Raw genomic sequence first — 18,166 nt, 5'->3', positions numbered from 1 at the left:
GCCAGGGATGGCAGTCACTTGGGCTGCTCGTCCAGTCAATTAGTGGGGCTGGAGACTGAAATAAAATCTTCTTCCTCTGTCCTTATCAGTGTTCTGCCTGTCGGTATATCAGTAGGTGTTCTGGCTGTTGGCGTAGCAATCCCTTCCTCTTTCTCCTCCATATACCTTACACACACACTTTCTTTATGTTATATCACTGCCTGATTCGTTCTGCTTTGAAGTTGCCCTCTCCATTACTCCTAAATTCTTTTTTTAATGCATTTCTTCCCCTGCTTTGTTGGGAAGACTGAGGCTCCCGTACTCTTGCATGAAGCATGGAGTAGTGTGAGCAGTCCCTCTCTCCTCAAACCAGACAGAGTTTACTTCACTTTGGGCCCTTGTGCTACCAGAAAGTAACCCTGTTTGGTTGTGAATGCCAAGGCAGCTGTCTTCCTCTGTGTGTGCTGCTTTGGTCTTTCTTTTCCCATCCCTCCTGTTGTCTTAAGAGTCTAAGTAAGAGTACTGGAACCAAGTGTGGTTGGGGTCTGATCTAAGGAAGGGCTGAATATGTGTTTTCCCAATAGGAATTTGTCTAGTGTAATTTTTTTAAGGCTCCTAGTGATGGAGTTTGTACTACCTCTACTGTTGATCCCTGTTTTCTGCTCATCGCTAGCAGATCCCTTTTGGATCTGAGGTGACCTGAGAGGAGATAGGGGAACATGAGATATTTGAATGCAGCATATTCTCTGCATTGTGCCTCTGGCATTATCTCTCCGCCTGAGCGGGGACGTAAGTTGCTCTACTGCCAGAGTAGAGCAACCCCAAACCCCACTTCCATTTTCCAAGCAACTGTTTGATATGTTAAACAGCCTAAATAAGCCTCTTTGTTACAGTGGAAGAAAATGGTTTGGGATGTGCTTGAGTTGATGCATGAAATCATGGTCTGTTGCTGTGATGGTGAGATTGCGTCAGTACTGCGATTGTCTCAAAGGCAGTTGAAGGTCTGGAAGAGGCTGCTGGCAGGATCTCAGCCAGCTTGTCACATTCACTCAGTGTCATGAGTTGATCCCCTCGGATACTTGTTGCAGCTCTTGTGTATTTGATAATGCCTCCTTTTTCTTTGGAAGGGGTGTCTGTCTTCAAAGGGATGCTCTTGCAGTGAAAGTCCCAACAGGACTAACCCAGAAAGATTAACAGCAGTGTTAACTTCCACGGCAAATGTCATTCTGCATTTCCATTTCTTAAACTGTGGGGTTTTTTTTCTTCCAGGCATTTAAATAGACACTGCATGGTGTAAAACTGGATAAACACCAAATTAATATTGTGCATTTGAGTTTTCCTCAGCATTGCTAGATATTTATCCCTGTGACCAGTGAGACTCCAGCTGCTTGATAGGTTAATTTCTTTAGTGAGTAACTCTTATTTTATCTCCATAGTGAGTCCTGTAATTGGTATTAAATGTAACATTCATATTGTGCATGCACAGATGCTGAGCATGTGTTAACAATTTAAAAAAAAAAAGGGAGAAAAAGGGCCTTTAGTACAAGAACAAGATATGCTTTGCTTATAACCAGAGCAGACTCGCTATATGACTTAGCTGTTCTCTAGTGAACAGAACCAGCACTGAGTCTGTTCCACGTTGTGCCCCTGTTTGCCACCCTGGGCAGATCTTGTTGTTCTCTGCTTTGCGCTCTTTTCTGTAAAATGGTGACCAAGCCCACCGTTACAAAGCTGTTTGAGATCTCCAGCTCCACAGTGAAAAGTAGCAGTACCAGTCACTAATGTGGGAGAAGCAAAACTTGCTTGGACAGCAGATTGCCGGATGCGGAGTTGTGCATGCTGAGAGCTGGAGTTAGATGCTTTATCCCCCTAAATCCGGCTCTTAAGCGGCTAAACTTCATGCAGATTATAGGCAGCCCCCCAACTCCTGGTTTACTGTTGATGCAGTGCTTTGTAGGATGTCTATCCATGCTGTAATGAGCCAGGGTCATTTTGCCTTTAAACCTTTTTGTGTGTTCATTTGCTCTGAAAATCCATTGGGCATGAAAGCTCCGCGTTGCCCGGCACATTGTGCAGCTCACTGTGAGCCCGTGCGTTCAACAGGAGCAGGGCACTGTGGCTGGGAGCCAAGGAGGCTGGCTTTAAACCCAGGGGCAGAGCAGTAAATCTGTAGGAATGGACAGACTTGGATTGTCTGTTATGTAAGGATTTTATTTAATACTCTAGCCACTCATCTACAAGAATATTATTGATTCAAGGCTAGCAGCTGGTCAGACTGATTTATGTCCTGAATTGTAAAGCTGTTTGATAAACACTGGATATCCACAGTTTTCTGTAATACCTGGACTGGTTTGGGCTGTTCCAGGTGGAGCTGTGCCCCTGAATGTAATCAGGTTGGATATAGGGGGGTCTGACCCAGGGCTCTCTTCTGCATGGTTCAGGGCTGTCCCACCACTGTGCTTGCTCTGAAGTGTGGTGGAGGGCTGGGACCTGAGCACGCTGACCCTCTCCTGCAGGGTGTCCTGGGCTCTGAGCACCTGTAGGCTCGGCAGCCTGGGAGGAAATGCCTGCTCCAGCAGTCCTGAGTGCCTGCCTCATCCGAAAGGCTACTTCATTTTCCTTTTCCTGGAACTACAGTGTGAGAATGGCTGTTAGGTCAACCCCAACATCCATTTATGCAGTGGATGTGATGCTTCCACAGGGTGCTCCTCCAGCCTCCAACAAGGGGCCGAGTGTCTCCTTTCATCTAGGCTGTTCTGATTTGATGAGCTACAAAGGACATCTGTTAGGATTTCTGACAAAGGGCATGTGTCCATTGCTGGAGCAGTGCTGATACGGAAAAGGAGCTCTTCTGGTGGGTCACTCATTCATGTCTGTTTTAAGGCTCTTGTTGCTGTAACAGTAATAGGACTGCTAGAGTTTTGTAGAGCTGCTTTTTTACACTTTAGAAAATGAAAATGGTTAGTACTTAGTTTCGTTTGCTGATGGAAATCATTCAGCAAGGTAAAGCATTAGCAATAAGTGGTACTGAAACTGGTGGTTGTGGTATTGGCAGCATGACCTGTCCTCCACCACCTTTGACGCAGCTGTCCTTGGTTTGGACAGTAGCCCTTCATGCCGCCAAGCCAGGCTTGCAGAGCAGAAAACAGACACATAAAATAGGCAGCAAATGAGGTACTGAAAATGCCTCTGTGTGAGCCACAGCAGAGTCTGCAATGAGATATCTACAGCCCATCAGGAGGTCAGAAGATGCAGACCATGCATGATCTGTCCTGCAGTTAAGATGTCTCTAACAGGATTAGCCCAGATCAAGTGGCCTGCTAGCAGCTGTGCTCTCAGCATTTCAGTCAGCCCCATCGTCTGATTCTTGTTAGGTAAATGCCTTGTGTTCCTTGCTGCTGTGTTACTGAGTGCATGCTCTCATCTGGCTCCTTGAGCTGTGATGCTTAATTCTTGGTTTGGGGTGTGAGGGAGGGAGGAGTTAGCAATTGTCCCCGTTAGCCCATGAATTATGGCTCCATGAAATGCATTAGCTGCTCTGAAAGCCCTGGCTACGCTATGGGCGCAAGGCAAAGTGGTTCCTGAGCAGTCAGTGATTGTTGCAGCTTCTGTCCTTGGCTCCACCCTCCCTGTTATTTTTTGGAGCTCTAAATGCCTCACGTCATGTTGCAGAAGTGATTGTAACCCCTCTGGATCACATGAACACTTCAGCAGAGTCACTTCATTACAAGCTGCTGTTAAGATGCAAATATACCCTCCTAATGCAGTAACTCCAGCACTGCTGCACTTCATAAGTCAGCATAACTGCTTACACGGAGCTGAAATTACAGGGCAAATGCTCTTCAACTGCAGAGCAGCTGCAATGCTGTCTGAGCCAACTAATACAAAGTAAAGATGCCGATGCAGTTCGGGAAGAGGTGCAAGTACTGGTTTTGTTGATAGAGGGTCGAGCCCAGCCTCCTCTTTAAACCTCTGTGGCTGCTTGAGTGCTGTTGGGGCAGGATGGGTTTGGAGGGAATAAAGAGCATTCCTGTTTGAAGAACTTTGTGCGTTTGGTGGCCACGGCTCCCTGTTCATCCCCTCCTCATCTCCTGAAGCTGGCAGCTCTTCATCCTGGACAGAGGCTTTGTGCTCTTCAGCAAGAGGCAAGCCTGCCAACTTTGGGCTCAGGATCAGGGCTTTGCAGTGCTGCAGGTTCCCAGCCAAAAGTTCCCCTTGGCCATCCTGAGACCAAGTGGCACCCCACCTTCATAGCGAGCGTTTCAGCCTGGGCAGGGCTGGCAGCTGTATTAACGTGGTCCTTTTCTCCGCGGGGCTCTTGCCTGCTCCCATGTAAGGCAGATTCACGTTGTCCTTCTGACAGCAGTGTCTTCCCACCCGTGAGATGAATGGAAACGGTTAACTAGAGCTGCCAGCCCTGGGGAATTGGTTCAGCAGCACTTCATGCCTGACTAATATCTGCTTCTTTCCTTCTGCACTCTGCCTGTCACTCCAGATGGGAGAGGACACTCTGTGGGTAATTGGTTCCTGTTCCCTCTGTCTTCCTCCTTCCCTCACACACATCGCTGTTACGGTTTCTTCCATCATTTGAGTTTGGAATAAAGTTAGATCTTGGGCATCTTGCAGGAGGATTGGGTAAAACAGACATGGAGTTTCTGAATGGGGAAAGCATTGGTGAGATAAGAGGGTGACAGGCAAGAAAAATGGAGAGAGGGACTTCTGTGCTGCTACGACGGACAGTGCACCCTGGATCTGATGTGGAATTGATTGTATTAGTTCTTTATTAACTTTTCTCCCCTTTAATTTCTGTTGAAGTACTTATGTTGCCACTTCTCTTTTCACTATATAGGCAGAGCCAGCTCTGCCTGTAGGGACATGCTGAAGCTGCCAGCTCCTTGGAGCTTGCTCTGCGGCTTTGTAGTACACATCTACAGTGCTTGGTCCCAAGCATAGGAGCCAAGACAGTGGCAGGCTGCTGTGTGCAGACCCCTCTTATGAGTAAAGTGGGGCTTCAGGAGGAGCAGGTCAGAGCCTCCTGGCACTGGAAAGAGAGCTTCTCTACCACAAAGCAGAGATGCTGGGTGCAATCTAGAAATGTAAGGAGGCTCATGGTAAATTCTCTGAGCCAGTGAGGTTTTTTTCTCTGCCTTGTAGGGGGTAAGAGCTGGAGTCTCGACTCAAAACAAGCAATAAATCCAAATTCTACTTTCCCCCAAGGCCAGCTAGGGAAAATGGATAGCTTGAGGAACCCTAATATGTCATTCCTTCCCTCCTTCACAGTGAGCACATGCAGATACCAGTGTACGGGCTTCTTCGAGGTTGGATTTCTAGCCTGCAGCTTCTTATGATGAGTGTAGTAGCAAATGGTAGAATAGTTAACATCTGGCTTGATTATGCAGAATTATTCAGTCATTTCCATAATACCCTTTGTAAAATGCTTGCTGCTTGATAAACCAGTCTTCCCCCTGCTTCAGACAACAGTACCGGAAATCCTCTGTGCAGACGATAATATCTGGAAATGAACTGGATTCTTCACCTTTTTTCTTTTCCTCTGGACTTCACTGCCTGTCAGTATAAAGTGTGAAGTGCATCTACGTGCAAGACTATGAATAGAGATGAGGTGTAATAGTTGCATTTATTACTCCTCAGTGAGCCAGTAACAAGATGTAAATGATCTGGTATATTAATCTAAAACATGGCTTGGCTTAAAGAGCAGTCTGTAGAACAAACCTCTGCTCTGCCAGGCAGTTTCAGTGGGGAGATCTGACAGTGTAATAAGCCCTGTTTTATAAGCTCAATATTAATTGGATTTGCATCCTCTGGCTGGCTTTCTTTGGTCTGTGACTGATCCTTCTTTTGACTTTGGAATCGCTCACTCTTATCTGTTAACTCTTACGTAAGCTAAGAAAAGGTGGACTTGCACGCTGGACTTGCTCACTGCACTACTGTGGGCAGCAAGAGGATGGGTTGCTGTACGAAGCGGTGGCTCTTGCAGAGGAGGGACCTCCTATAAATTTCTGCCATGACTTCAAGTAGGGATAAACTGAGTCTCACACAGGAAAAAAAAGCTCTTAAGGCCTCTTAACAAAAGGCAAATTGTGTGTGATTTGTACTCCTCTAACACCTACTTATGGTAGCTAATACTGCATCAGGTGGCTCCTGTGGGAACTAGGGGAAGGAGAGATGCCAGGGGATAGAAGGGGGATCCAGAACAGCACAGGGATTTGTCAAATTTTACAATTTTTTTGGAGGCTAGTTATCATCTAGTAAGTCACTGTCTTGCAACTTTCACTGCTGTTCTCAAGGCATTTTATCCTTTTTATCTGTGCTCTGAGGGAGAGAAGTATGAAGCTTTATGGTATCTCTTGACCAGTGTAAAATACATTTGCCATGAGATCTCCCAAAGAGCAGGCTAGCGGGGACCAGAACAAAGTTGAATTTCCAGGTCTCTGGTGCAGAGGGAGAGGCTTGGAGCCTTTTTTGCTTTAAGCACGTGCACTACTAGAAGCTTCTGCTTTAGCTGTATGGTGCGCTTTTTCAATATCTTACCACATCAGCGTATATTTGAACAACATACCTAGAGCCTTTGTTGACCCAGTTTGTCAAATGCTCTTTTAAAGCAAACAAACCCCCCAAACCCTGATGAAATGGAAGAGCAAAGCCATCTACGAGGCGAGCTCTGCTGTTCTGGTCTGCCAGTCCATCCTTTTTCCCATGGGACTGGCTCCTGCCTCACCCCTGCACTTGTTTCATCCTCTGTGCATGTTGTCGGGGCATGTTCCTAGTCTGAAGGTGACGCACAAAAACCCTGCACTAGGCAAAAAACTACCATGGTCTTCTGAACAAAAGCCTAGGACACGGGCAAGCCTAGAGATGTCTCTGTAGTGAATAACCGCTGTAGATCTGTGCTTGTTTCCTCCTGGCTATCAGTCATCTGTCGAGTGCTTTATAAATATTCACAGGAGTGATGTTGTACTCACAAACAGCACTTGTAGTCAGCTTTGGAGTCTGTCCTGATCGCCGAATTCTCTCAAGCGTGTAGAATGGCGTGGATGTTTTAAAAAAAAAAATGGGCTTTATCACAGAGAAAGTGGTCTGGATGCTTTGTAAAGGGAGTTCATGGTAGGACAGCTTCTAGGTGGGCTGCAGGATGGTTTGGCAGAAGGGCTCCAGGGAGGATTTAGTGTTTATGGAAGGTTGCGCGGGTGGTATACCATGGCTATTTCAGTCACTTCAAACTGTAGCTGTGTAGCTTGGCAGAGATCGTTACTGAAATATCCTGGTGCACCATAAGGCCTCTCTACTATTTGAGTGGCCCATTAGATCATGAAGCTGGTTTAGTCCTCTCTAAGGGAGGGGAGCATCTTCAAAGGGAGGACAAAGCCCACCTGTCTGAGCTGTTGTAATAGCCGGCACACATCCCCTTCTCTTTCTTCCTGGTTATTGAAAAGAGCCGCCTGTCAGAGGAACGTAGCCAAGATGCATTGTGTTTTCCCATAGTTCGTAGCTGTTCCCTAGAAAACTAAAGCTTTCAGGAAGTGAGCTTCCTGTCAGTTTTATTTTTATTCCATTTCACAGTTATCCCACTGGGTTTTGTGGAGCTGCTCAGGACTGCTGGCAGCCGGCGTGGTGGGTTGAAGGGAAAGCACTGATGCATGAAACATGAAGAATTGCGCAGAGTTTGTGGTACAGATGACAGGAGCAAGAAAGGATGAGGTTTTGTTCTTATTAACCTGCAAAACACTCCTGTCTGCAGTAGGTGTGTGGGGTAGTTCTCCAAATAGCTCTGCTCACACAGCAGCAAAAAAGCCCCTCTGTTCCCTGTGCTTTCCCGTCATTGCATTTCTGTCTGTCCTATACGCAGCAAGCAAGTGAGACTCGCAGCAGTGCGGTCAGCTGAGCTCCACTCTGGCCATCTGACACTTGGCTTAAATGAACTCGGTCTTTCTCTCCTCTCTCTCCTTCTCTCTTTCAGCTTGGCAGTGACCTTGGCGGGGGCATTGGAGGAAGCCCGGCAGTAAGTGCCATTCCGTTTTTTTCCCCAGTTTAAAAAGCTGCTCAAAGCTCACGGTTTTTAAATACAACTTCACCTATTATGTGCTGGAAGATGCTTAAATCCCTGAAGATGTTTGAAAATGGACAACTGCAACTGAAACACACAGGTCCCCACTTATGTTGATTTGAGTCCAGCTGTCACCTGGGCTTTCCTAAGAGCAGCCAGGGCCAGAGCTGTCGACTCTATCTGCTTAGCTCTTCTTTCTCAGAGCTTTTAGTTTGAGCACCAGCGTTAACATTGGCAGTACCCCAGTCCTTGTGCAACTGCTTTGGCAGCTGAAAGGCCAAGGATGCTTACCTCTCTGCTCACAAAGCCTGTTCTGTTGTAACCCTAACCCAGCATCACCACGGGCTTGTCTGAACTCAGTGCTTTTCTCCTCCCAAACACCATATAAGATTTTTCCTGGACATCAGGATCAAGTGCTCTGAGCTTCCCTACTACGTGTGGTCGGTGCTAAACTCTGCCTGCCACCGGCCTCCTCCTCTGTGCCTGTGCTTTGTGAGTGTCCTAGTGCCTAGAGCACTTGCCAGGACATGGGAGACTTTCAGGCTGCTTCCAAAGCACCCTTGGCTTCAAATGCATACCAGCTTCTTCCAGGAAAGCATGGGAAAAGGATGCAAGATGACTTGGAGACACGGGCAGGAGGGAGCGTGCTTCCAACCCACAGCCAAAAGCAGTCTCCTGGAAAAAGCTCCAGTTCCTCTTCCCAGGACTGTGTAGCCAGTAATTCAGTGAGGAAAGCATACTCAGTTCTGGAGTGAGGGCTTTTCAGAAACCCTTGTTATGGCTGCAGTCGTTCTCTCTCCTTCTTTCCCTGTGAATCTTGCATTCCTTTCTAACTTCATCATGAGGGCAGAGGAGAGCTGGTGGTACGGTATACCTGTAGCCCCCAGGCAGTACACACCAGGACGTGGGAGATACTTACTCTGTAGAGATCATACCTACAAAGCCAGGTCTCTGCCTTCCTGGGCCAGCATAAACCCACCAAGCAGTTCTGTAAGACCACCAGTCCTTCCTGTCCAAAGGGTTGATTGAAATACCACATCTCAGGTGGGTTCCTGAACACAGAACAGCAGTGAGACTTCAGACCCAGACCTGTCATCAGTATTTCCTATTGCCTGCCTTAGTCATTCTGCCTGTTTCTGGGCTACTGACTGTGGTGAATCCTATTCTCAAGCATGTAATTCTTCCTGCTCACAATAACGAGGAGAACTGGGGAGTCTAACTTGAGTGTGACCGTCCCACCTGGAGCTGGGCACCTAAAGGTTAATTTTCCAGGTTTGGTGCCCTCATTTAAGTACTGAGGGGGAAGGATTGCCCTTCCTGCAGAAAGGTTGTCCTCTGGTAGACAGAGACAACTAGTTCTGCTTCACGTAATGAACCTTTTGGACCACAGTGCTGAGAATGCAGAGCTCTGGCTTTGGGTGGGAGTACGCAATACGGTCATGACTCCCTTGCTATCTCTGGATATGCAAAATCTTGCAGATTCCTGAAGACTGTCGTAGTTGGGGGAAGAATCAAAGCATTTTTCTTTTCCCTGGGTTTATGTAGGGTAGATCCACAAAGCATATTGTCTTTATGAGAAGGAGAGATGGAGAAGAAAGATTCCTTTACAGTGGGAATAGATAACTGGAGCTATAAAAAATGATGTGAAAGATATTGCATGGTTGAGGTGACAGCCGAGTGTAGGGATTAGTTGCCAAGAGCTTTGGAATTCAAATGCATTATTTAGCACTATTGATAATTCAGCGGGGAAGCTGCAAACGCCTTTAAAATATTTAGGATATTGCCCAAGTTCATGCTTTATTTAATAAGTAGTGTTCTTCATATGTGATGTTAATCGGTGCCTGTTCTTTCTAACTCCTCCAGGTGGGGCAGACCTACATTCCCTCTTCCGTGCCAGCCACCTTTGCCCCTTCACCCACCCCAGCGGTGGTGAGCAGTGGACTCAACGATCTCTTCGAGCTCTCATCTGGTATAGGCATGGCTCCTGGAGGATATGTGGCTCCAAAGTCTGTACGTAAGGAAAAAGAACATCCTCAGTATGTTGCCTTACCTTAGGCTACAAGAAGTCTGAGATTGCTCGCTTGTCCCCTTTGTTGTTGGTCTCTGGTGCTATCAGGACACCTTAGTTCAACTCAGTCCCATTAGGGATGCCCTGGGTTTTTCCCAGGCAGAGTAACAGTGTGTTGGAGACCACGTTAGTTGTTAGTTACAGACTTCTGGTTTTTTAGCAGTTCCCTCATTTTGCCTGTAACAATATTACTCTAAAGAATGGCTTATATAAGATATGAGAATTTCACTTTTGTCAGAGCAGCTTTCCTGGAGACGTACTTCTTAGCAAGTTTCCCCAGGAAACTGAGGGCAGGATAAAATTTGCTACAACTTTCATAGAAGATTTGTTTATTTGGAGGAATCCAACATGACAGTGAAGATAGTCACGTGATTGGGATGAGCATGCCGCAGTGTAATGCGGATAAATGCTCTGTTAGTGACAGAGATCACAGATGCACTGACTGAAGCATGCTTAGTCTGAAGCGTTCGTGAGATGCAGAACATGGTTCTGGTAACAGGTTGTGAGTAGCCACAGGGAGCTCGGGGTTAGCCTTTCATACCTGAAAGGGAATAAACAAAAATTAGCGCTCTTATAGTCAATGGATGAATAAACTGAAGTCATCCTATGAAATCTAAGATCTCAAGGTACTGCAGAGCATACTCAAAGCTTTTGGTCCTTAGCTGCTTGCAAGTATTGCACCATATATAAGACCAAGTACAAAAGAACCCGGTAATTTTGAGCTTAGTACTTCGTTTTGCACCCCTCAAATTTGAGTCTGGGTTTTTCCCACAAAGATGATTTGGGAATCCAGAACCCAAACAGCTAATAGTATCAGCCCTGTGATTTTATTTGGTTCAAACTTTAGTATTGTCCCGCCTCTAATAGCCCAACGGATCCTTGGAGAAGCCTGTCCATCAGCAGACGGTAAGTCTCGCGTTAGTGTGATGGACACAGGCTTTCACTGTTTCGTGTGCACATTAATGTTATAGTATATTTGAATTCTTATGTGAGTGCCGCAAACAAATGCAGATTAGGAGCAGCAAGCTTATTTCTCATTGGTGAGCTTGATCCTTTCAACACCCCATGTCATATCTTCCCTGTAGTGTTTCTTTAGCATTTGTGGGCTTAACATGCCAATGTAGCTGGATTTCCGAACTCGGGACTTTTCTGTTGTTTGGAAAACTGTGCTTGTTTGTTATCTTCAGGCCAGACTTCTTGTGCTGAATGACATCTCTTGTGTTCAAGGTTTGGTTGCCTGCAGTGAAGGCTAAAGGATTGGAGATCTCGGGCACGTTCAGTCACAGGCAGGGACACATCTACATGGAGATGAACTTTACCAATAAGGCTTTGCAGCACATGACCGACTTTGCCATTCAGTTCAATAAGAACAGGTAAGAAATCAATACGCTTTGTCCGCTATGTTAAAAAGGTTGCATGCTCCTATGAAAGCAGTCTGTGTCTACGCTGCTAGATACAGGGAGGACTTCTATGTAGGTATATAATACAGTCATGGAAACAGCTGGATGATACAGCCTGAACTCTCCATCACACCACAGTTGTGTGAAAGGGCTGAAATTACAGACTGATAAATCTGTGAGGAAACAGGCAGCAGACGGTCCCGTCATTCTCCTAGCTCTGAAACAGCATCTGCCCCATTTAATTTCTGCACAGTTTTAAAGCAGCCTCATGAGTTGTTAGGCAGGTTAGTGGTTTTATAGCCAGTAAGTGCCGCAAGGAAAGCAAGAGCATAAACAGACAAGCATTTGAGCTGCACAAGTGTCAATCCGTAATGCCTCTACCTCCTGACTTAATTGCTGTGCTGCCCCTCAGACTCTCTGGAAGTACAGGTCTCGTTAATAAAGCTATTTGTCAATGAAGAAGTTGCAAGGTAAGAGCCTATGGCACATGTTTTCCCTGTAATTGGCAGCAGAACAATTTTGTCAGAAGGAGCAGCCACTTGAATGTTTAGAGCATACAGATTGTTCTCAGAAACCCTTCTCAGCCAAAAGACATGACATGGCAGTACAGCCACGGTGTCTTCCCACTAATACCCTTCTTGGTCAGAGAGCTTATCGTGTGGTTTGCTATATGTTATCCGAGCAAGGGCCAGGCTAGTTCTTATCAAGGCTGTAAAGAATATCTTGGACTGAAATGTTCCCCATATTTCTTAATGTCCCTTCTCTGGAAAAGGGTTCTCTATACCAAAGGTCCACTGAAACCATCTCTTTAATATCACTGTTAGGCTTGCAAATTTGGGATTTCTTGGGACAAATAATATTTACTTACAAAAGACATTATGCTAAGTAAGTCTTAGTAAATGTTCTCCCTGGACTGCTGTATTTTCTGGAGAGTTTTGCTAAGCTGCTATATGCAAATATTTCATGCAAATTGGCCTGAAAAAAAGATGTTTTGCTTGTGATTTTTCCCCATACATCAAGCTGTGTTCTAGCCACACCTACATGGTACTTCTCAAGCATGTAAGAAGTTTAAATACTGTACAGTAAACCAGCAGTTTCTCCTTTTGCAGCGTATTGGCACACACTCCGTATACAATCTACTACTATTTACTTTTCTACAAATACTGTTCTCCTGTCATTGCTTTCCACTGTGGCTGGTGCATTGGAAAGAGCTGCAGTGGGCTGGCTCTTTAGATTTAAATATTAAGGTTTGTGATTGGGAAGTTTCTATTGCTTTTCCCCCTCTCCTGCTGCTACTAATCACATTCACTGCAGTTGTGGGATAAAGTATTAAAAAAAATAAAAGAAAGCTAGAGCTCTAGTGTGCTGTAATACCACAGGCACTTTGTAGCAAAATACAACTTTCTTTCCTTCTGAGTCTAAGGGAAAACACTAGGGCTTATGTTCCCCAAGGTGAAATGGCTGCAGAAGGCAAATCACATGGCTAGGCCCTTGCTGAGAGTATTCTTATTTCAGCTCCCTAGAGCTGAAAACTGTGGAGAATGAAGAATGGGGCATCTGCTGGTTTCTGAAGGAGTGACATACCCAATATACATGCAGCTGGCTCTGTGCAGAGGCAGTATCAGTGTTTTAGTGCATAAAATAAAAATACACACCTATACATCTTTGTTCCTGTAAATGCTCTGTCACCTCTGAGCTAATATGAATTGTGCTAAAGAGAAATGCAGTCACAAGTGTACACCAAAACTGTCTTATGCATCTGAACTTCCATCTGCTTTCAGAAAGAAGCTGGTATGTAGTACCGAAGTGTTACGTTAAATGTTAGCTGCTTTTCCCCTTCTCCACACTAAATAGAGGTGCCTGTAGAATTAAATGCCTCTTGGACTGAAGGGGCAAGTAAACATTCGCTTTGCTGTGGTGGTATATGTCCCCAGCTGAAGGAGCCTCAAACCAAGCAACAGAGCCAGACGCTGTCATTCGGGACCAGACAGCTGGCTGCATTGATTCATTTGTTCTACAGTGCTCTGTTACAAACCACGTACTCCTCCTTGGCTATGTATTTGTTCTGTGTTGGCTCCAGTTCCTTCTTCCATGGCTCCCAATGATATAACAGCCATGCAGTGTGTGATATACTCTACTTCTAGTGCTCTGCAGCTCTGTAAGAGAGCCCACGAGCCTGACTCTGAGTCCAGGTGCCGCTCCTTGCTGGGCAGGCTGCTGCTCAGCACGTAGACCAGTGCCGTGTGGGTAATGGAAGAGTTCCCAGATGCTGGTCCCCTGGGCAGGATGGTGCATGTTGTCAGGGAGACCGACCTGATTGAGTTTCCCGTGCCTTGTCCTACTTTGAGTGTCAGCTGTGGTGCACATTGAGAGCTGTGCTCCTCCCCTGGAGTAACAGCAGGGGCAGCTCAGAAGTAATGGGAAGATGACCCAGCTTGTGCTTGGCAAAAGGGCAATAGATGTTGAGCAATGCAGTGCCGCTCTCATCACCTCTGTTTTTCTCTTGCCAGCTTCGGGGTCATCCCGAGCACCCCATTGGCCATTCACACACCTCTGATGCCAAACCAAAGTATTGATGTCTCCCTGCCCCTCAACACTCTGGGACCAGTCATGAAAATGGAGCCTCTGAACAACCTCCAGGTAAGGACTGTCTTGTTCTGGGCAGGGTGGAGATCAGGAGGTGCTCAGCCCAGTTTGTTTGGCTCAACACAAAGTGTAAGACTCTAGTAACAAACAAAATACCATGCATATAGGGTAAGCAGGCAGACCTCATGGATGTGGGCCATGAGTCCAGCCAAAACATCTTCCTGTTCCTTTTTCTAGTCTCTTCCAGGAGGACTGAAGCAGACACTTCTTGAATTTTGTGAGTTTGCTTTTTCATGCACCTCAGACCCACTGCCTGCATCTGTGTAGATTAAGGTCTTTGCTCCAGTAACACTATTCTGTAAACTGGGCTCGAGGTTTGATTGGGCTTATGAACTGGAGCTGGTCTGAACAGAGAAAGTGCATGCCTGTGATGGAGCAGGCAGAGCGAGCTGTCAGCAAGAATTGAGGCAATTAAAGGAATTGCAGGAAAGATGGCAACTGCTGAGTGATTAATATTTCTCTAGTGCTCTTAACTTCCAGGGTGCTTTACAAAGGCACTGGCACGTCCCTGCCCCAGATAGGTGAATCCAATGCAAACAAGGTGTGTTCCAGGAAAGTCAGGGGAGAAGTGATGTAAGCAGCCAGTGTTTCGTTAATGGCATTGTTGGTGTGTGTCCGGGACAGCATTCCCTGGAAGAGGCTTTTTATCAGATTGGGCTGCCAATCTGATAAAGGCACGACAGATCCAGGGAGATGTTCCCCCGTGGTTTGGACCAGAGACTGTCTCTATCAGTCCTGGCATGCCTCAGGGGCATTGGTCTTGAAGTGTTCATCAGGTAGACAGTTCTTCCTATTGCTGCCATGTGCAGCTGCTCTGTGGAGCGCAGCTCAGCGAGTGACTCTTCTCTGCTCTGTGTAGCTGGGTCCTCCAGGATGGTTTTCCCAGTATCCCAAAAGTGCAGTTAACTTGCACTGTAGCATGTCTCACTCACCTCAAGTCTCCAGGAGATGGAACTAGGTTGGGTTCCTGTAGTGTAGCAGCCCATAGAGGGGAATATTTTGAAGCAGCTCATTCTCTTTTTAGATTAAGAGAATGCAATGGAAGTTACTATTTATTCTGCCTGAGCAACTGTTTTTTCCCTTCTTTTGACTTCCATTCTGGGGCTTATGACTTATTGATGAGTCTTTGGGCAAACAGCTTGAAATAGCTTCTCTGGCGCTCAAACGAGCAGTCCTACACTCCGGCGCTGAGCTCAGTCATGCGATGGGGGAGCGTGCGGACAGTGAATGAATTACATGTGCTTGTCTTCCACAGAGGGCCCTTCCAGCTTGTGTAAAAGCTGGATTCCCTCTGTGTCCAGGTCACGAGGATGTGGTTGCATCACTGCATTTGGGTCAGCTGTGGTAAAACCTACCTCCTGCTCTGAAGCAAATTTGGAAGTCTCTAGGAGGTAACAGTCCTGATCTGCCTCCATCGCACTGGGGACTCTCTCAACGATGCATTCTCAAGTTGCTGCTTCCTTTGATCAGGAAGGAAGTGAAGTATTCGGGTTATTAAATCTCTAAAGGAATCGGAACACAGTTTGTTTCTTGTAGCATGTTCTGCTAGAACAAAGCAAAGAGAAAACATGCGAGGAAACCTCCAGCTACCTTCTATTGAGACAGCGGAGCATTCATTAGTGCCAGACTTAGTTGCTAATTTGCTAGCTCTCTCATTGCCATAGAAGTTGGCTGCCCTTTTACAATTGGGGAAGCTGCCATATGGAGTAATAGTATATTTCTCTGCAAAGAGTTGAATCATGATAGCAGATGCCAAGTTAAAAAGAGCACTCCCCTTACTTTTTTGACAGCAGTGGGTTTGATGGAGATCTGTCATTGCCCTGACAGCCAAGGCTCTGGTTTTGTTTTGTGAGTTCATGCAGAAATTATCTGTCTTGAAACATTCAGAAATCATTTTGGTGACCTACTTAGGGAACAATTTATAGCATAATATAGGAGTAGAGGATACAAATGTTCCTGTATTCATTGAAGAACCAAAACACTCATCAAGCTGAATTTGCTTAATGTGGTTTTTCTGAGCTGGGGAACATTGAAGGAGATGCAGGGCTGGTTTGAACCTGAGGGCCTTATGTTCATCTCCTATTCTGGTAGGGGGTTTTTGGTTTAGCAACAAGAAAAATAAGTCCTGAAGTAACCAAACTGATAGCTTTCAACTTTTTGTCATGTTAATTAGAGACTTCAAAGACTAGTTGTACATTCCTTAGGCAACTGTTTCAGAAGTAATGAATTCAAGTCTTGTTCAGGTTATTTTTATTACCGTTTCTAATCTTTCACCCGATACAGCTGGTTTAATCTTAACATTTGTAATCATGGAAAGAAACTAAAATATTTGACAAGTTCACAAAAAAGTCGTTTTTACAAGAAGATGAGGAAGACTGAAATATTTTCAGAGGCTTACTTAGGTAAAATATAACTATGGTTCCCAACTGAAGAGTCTTCTGTTTGCCAGTCACCTTGCATCTTGTGATAATGAATAGCAGGCTTCTCCCCCCCCACCCCAAAGCAGTGATGATAATTTTCTTGACCTGTTGACTCAGATTCAACCTCCAGTCAAGCAGTGATTTATTAAAAGGATAAAGCCAAAGTTAGACTGGGCACAGCACTGTAGGGCTGAACAGACTCCAGTCCCTGCTCTCTGGTTAATCTTTTTTACTTCTTAAAGATTAAAAAGCTGCTGTCGGGATGTCTTTGGAGTGTGCCTGTTGCTAAAGAAAATCCGACTTAGGTATTTGTGCGCTGCTAACTTCTGCTGCGGGACACTCTTGCGGTGCCTTGTCAGCCTTTCGGAGGCTACCTGGCACTTGTGGGTGCTGTGGTTCCCCTGTGCAGAGCTGCCTCTGCAGAGCATGGCACTCGTAAGCAATAACAAGCTCTTGCCCAAAGGTGTGCGAGAGGCTGCATTGAGCTTTGCAAGTATTTGATAGCCGTGGCTCATTTGCCAGCTGGGGAGGTGGCTCTAGTAGTTATACAGGCTTGCTTGGGTCCTGGAGTTGCCTTTTCACAGTCAAAGCAGTGAAACCCCTCTGATGACGTGTAGGCTCTCAGTCGTACCTGCTAGAAGAGCTCGAGTGGATGGGGTATCTTTGCCACTGTGTGTGAGCCCTTGAGCTCTCAGAGAGGAAAATAGGTTCTGAAATAAGGATTTGCATTGGTGAGGAATCTTCTTTCCAGATACTTCTTTGGCTTCAAGTCAAATTTGGCTTCAAGTCGAATAAGAAAATGCCTGGGAGGAGAGCCTTTCTATGCTAAAGAGAACCACTGTTCCTAATAAATGGCCTTTCAAGGGCTGTGAAATGCTGTGAAATCAGAATACTCAATTTTTTCATTTGGGTGCATGAGAATTGCTGCCCTAACCCTGGAAATAGGTGAAGTGGAGCCAGCCTGCTGTGAGAGTTTCAGAGCTCAGGCCTGGCCTGTCATGGCACGAATACGATAATCTCTTCTGTGAGATGGTAACCACTTGCAGGAGACAATACAATCAAAAACAAGCTGCAGGGACTCCCGGAGCAGTCGCGAGTCTGCCTGAATCTGGAGCATTGCCATTCTCCTGGGATCCACATTCAGAATTGACAATCAGTACGTTGCATTCCCCAGCGTTACCTGCTGTCAACTGCCAGGGCTGTTTGTTGCAGCTACTGAGCATGCAACTGAAAGAAGCATAGCTTCAGTTTTCTAAAATGCCCGTAAAATGATCTGGCGAGTATTGAAAGGGAAGGATCTGCCAGCTGCATTTCTTCCTGAAAAGTGACACTTGAAAGCACAGACCTCTCCCTTTCTGCTAAGCAGTGAGGTGCAGAACATTTTTGTTTCTTCCAATGAGTTTGGCAAAACATTTCTATAAAGGCAGATGAAGGTGCAGCTTCTTAATTAAGAAGAGATCGGTCCTGCTAATGCACTAGATCATATTATCCTTCCACACTCAGTTCTGCTGTAACTCATCACCTGTGCTCCTCCACTCTTCAGTGTCTCGCTTGCAATGCAGAACCGCTGGAGCTCTCATTCATCAGAAGT

General features: G+C 45.9%; 1 protein-coding gene across 4 annotated transcripts in view; it reads left to right on the top strand.

The window, feature by feature from the left end:
* AP2B1 (adaptor related protein complex 2 subunit beta 1) overlaps positions 1-18,166 on the top strand; it is an 80,546-nt gene that overhangs the window by 44,841 nt on the left and 17,539 nt on the right. For 3 of the 4 annotated variants that reach the window (XM_072882663.1, XM_072882664.1, XM_072882666.1), the window contains exons 15-18: positions 7,955-7,996; positions 9,905-10,051; positions 11,337-11,482; positions 14,020-14,149. In XM_072882663.1, the coding sequence (XP_072738764.1) occupies positions 7,955-7,996; positions 9,905-10,051; positions 11,337-11,482; positions 14,020-14,149 (465 nt within the window). The remainder of the gene's footprint in view (positions 1-7,954; positions 7,997-9,904; positions 10,052-11,336; positions 11,483-14,019; positions 14,150-18,166) is intronic. The other variant, XM_072882665.1, reaches the window with a different exon arrangement.

The sequence above is a fragment of the Ciconia boyciana genome, chromosome 17, assembly GCF_034638445.1.
Source record: "Ciconia boyciana chromosome 17, ASM3463844v1, whole genome shotgun sequence".
NCBI classification, from domain to species: domain Eukaryota; kingdom Metazoa; phylum Chordata; class Aves; order Ciconiiformes; family Ciconiidae; genus Ciconia; species Ciconia boyciana.
Note: the sequence above shows the minus strand (reverse complement) of the source record. Positions and strands in the feature narration are given on the sequence as shown.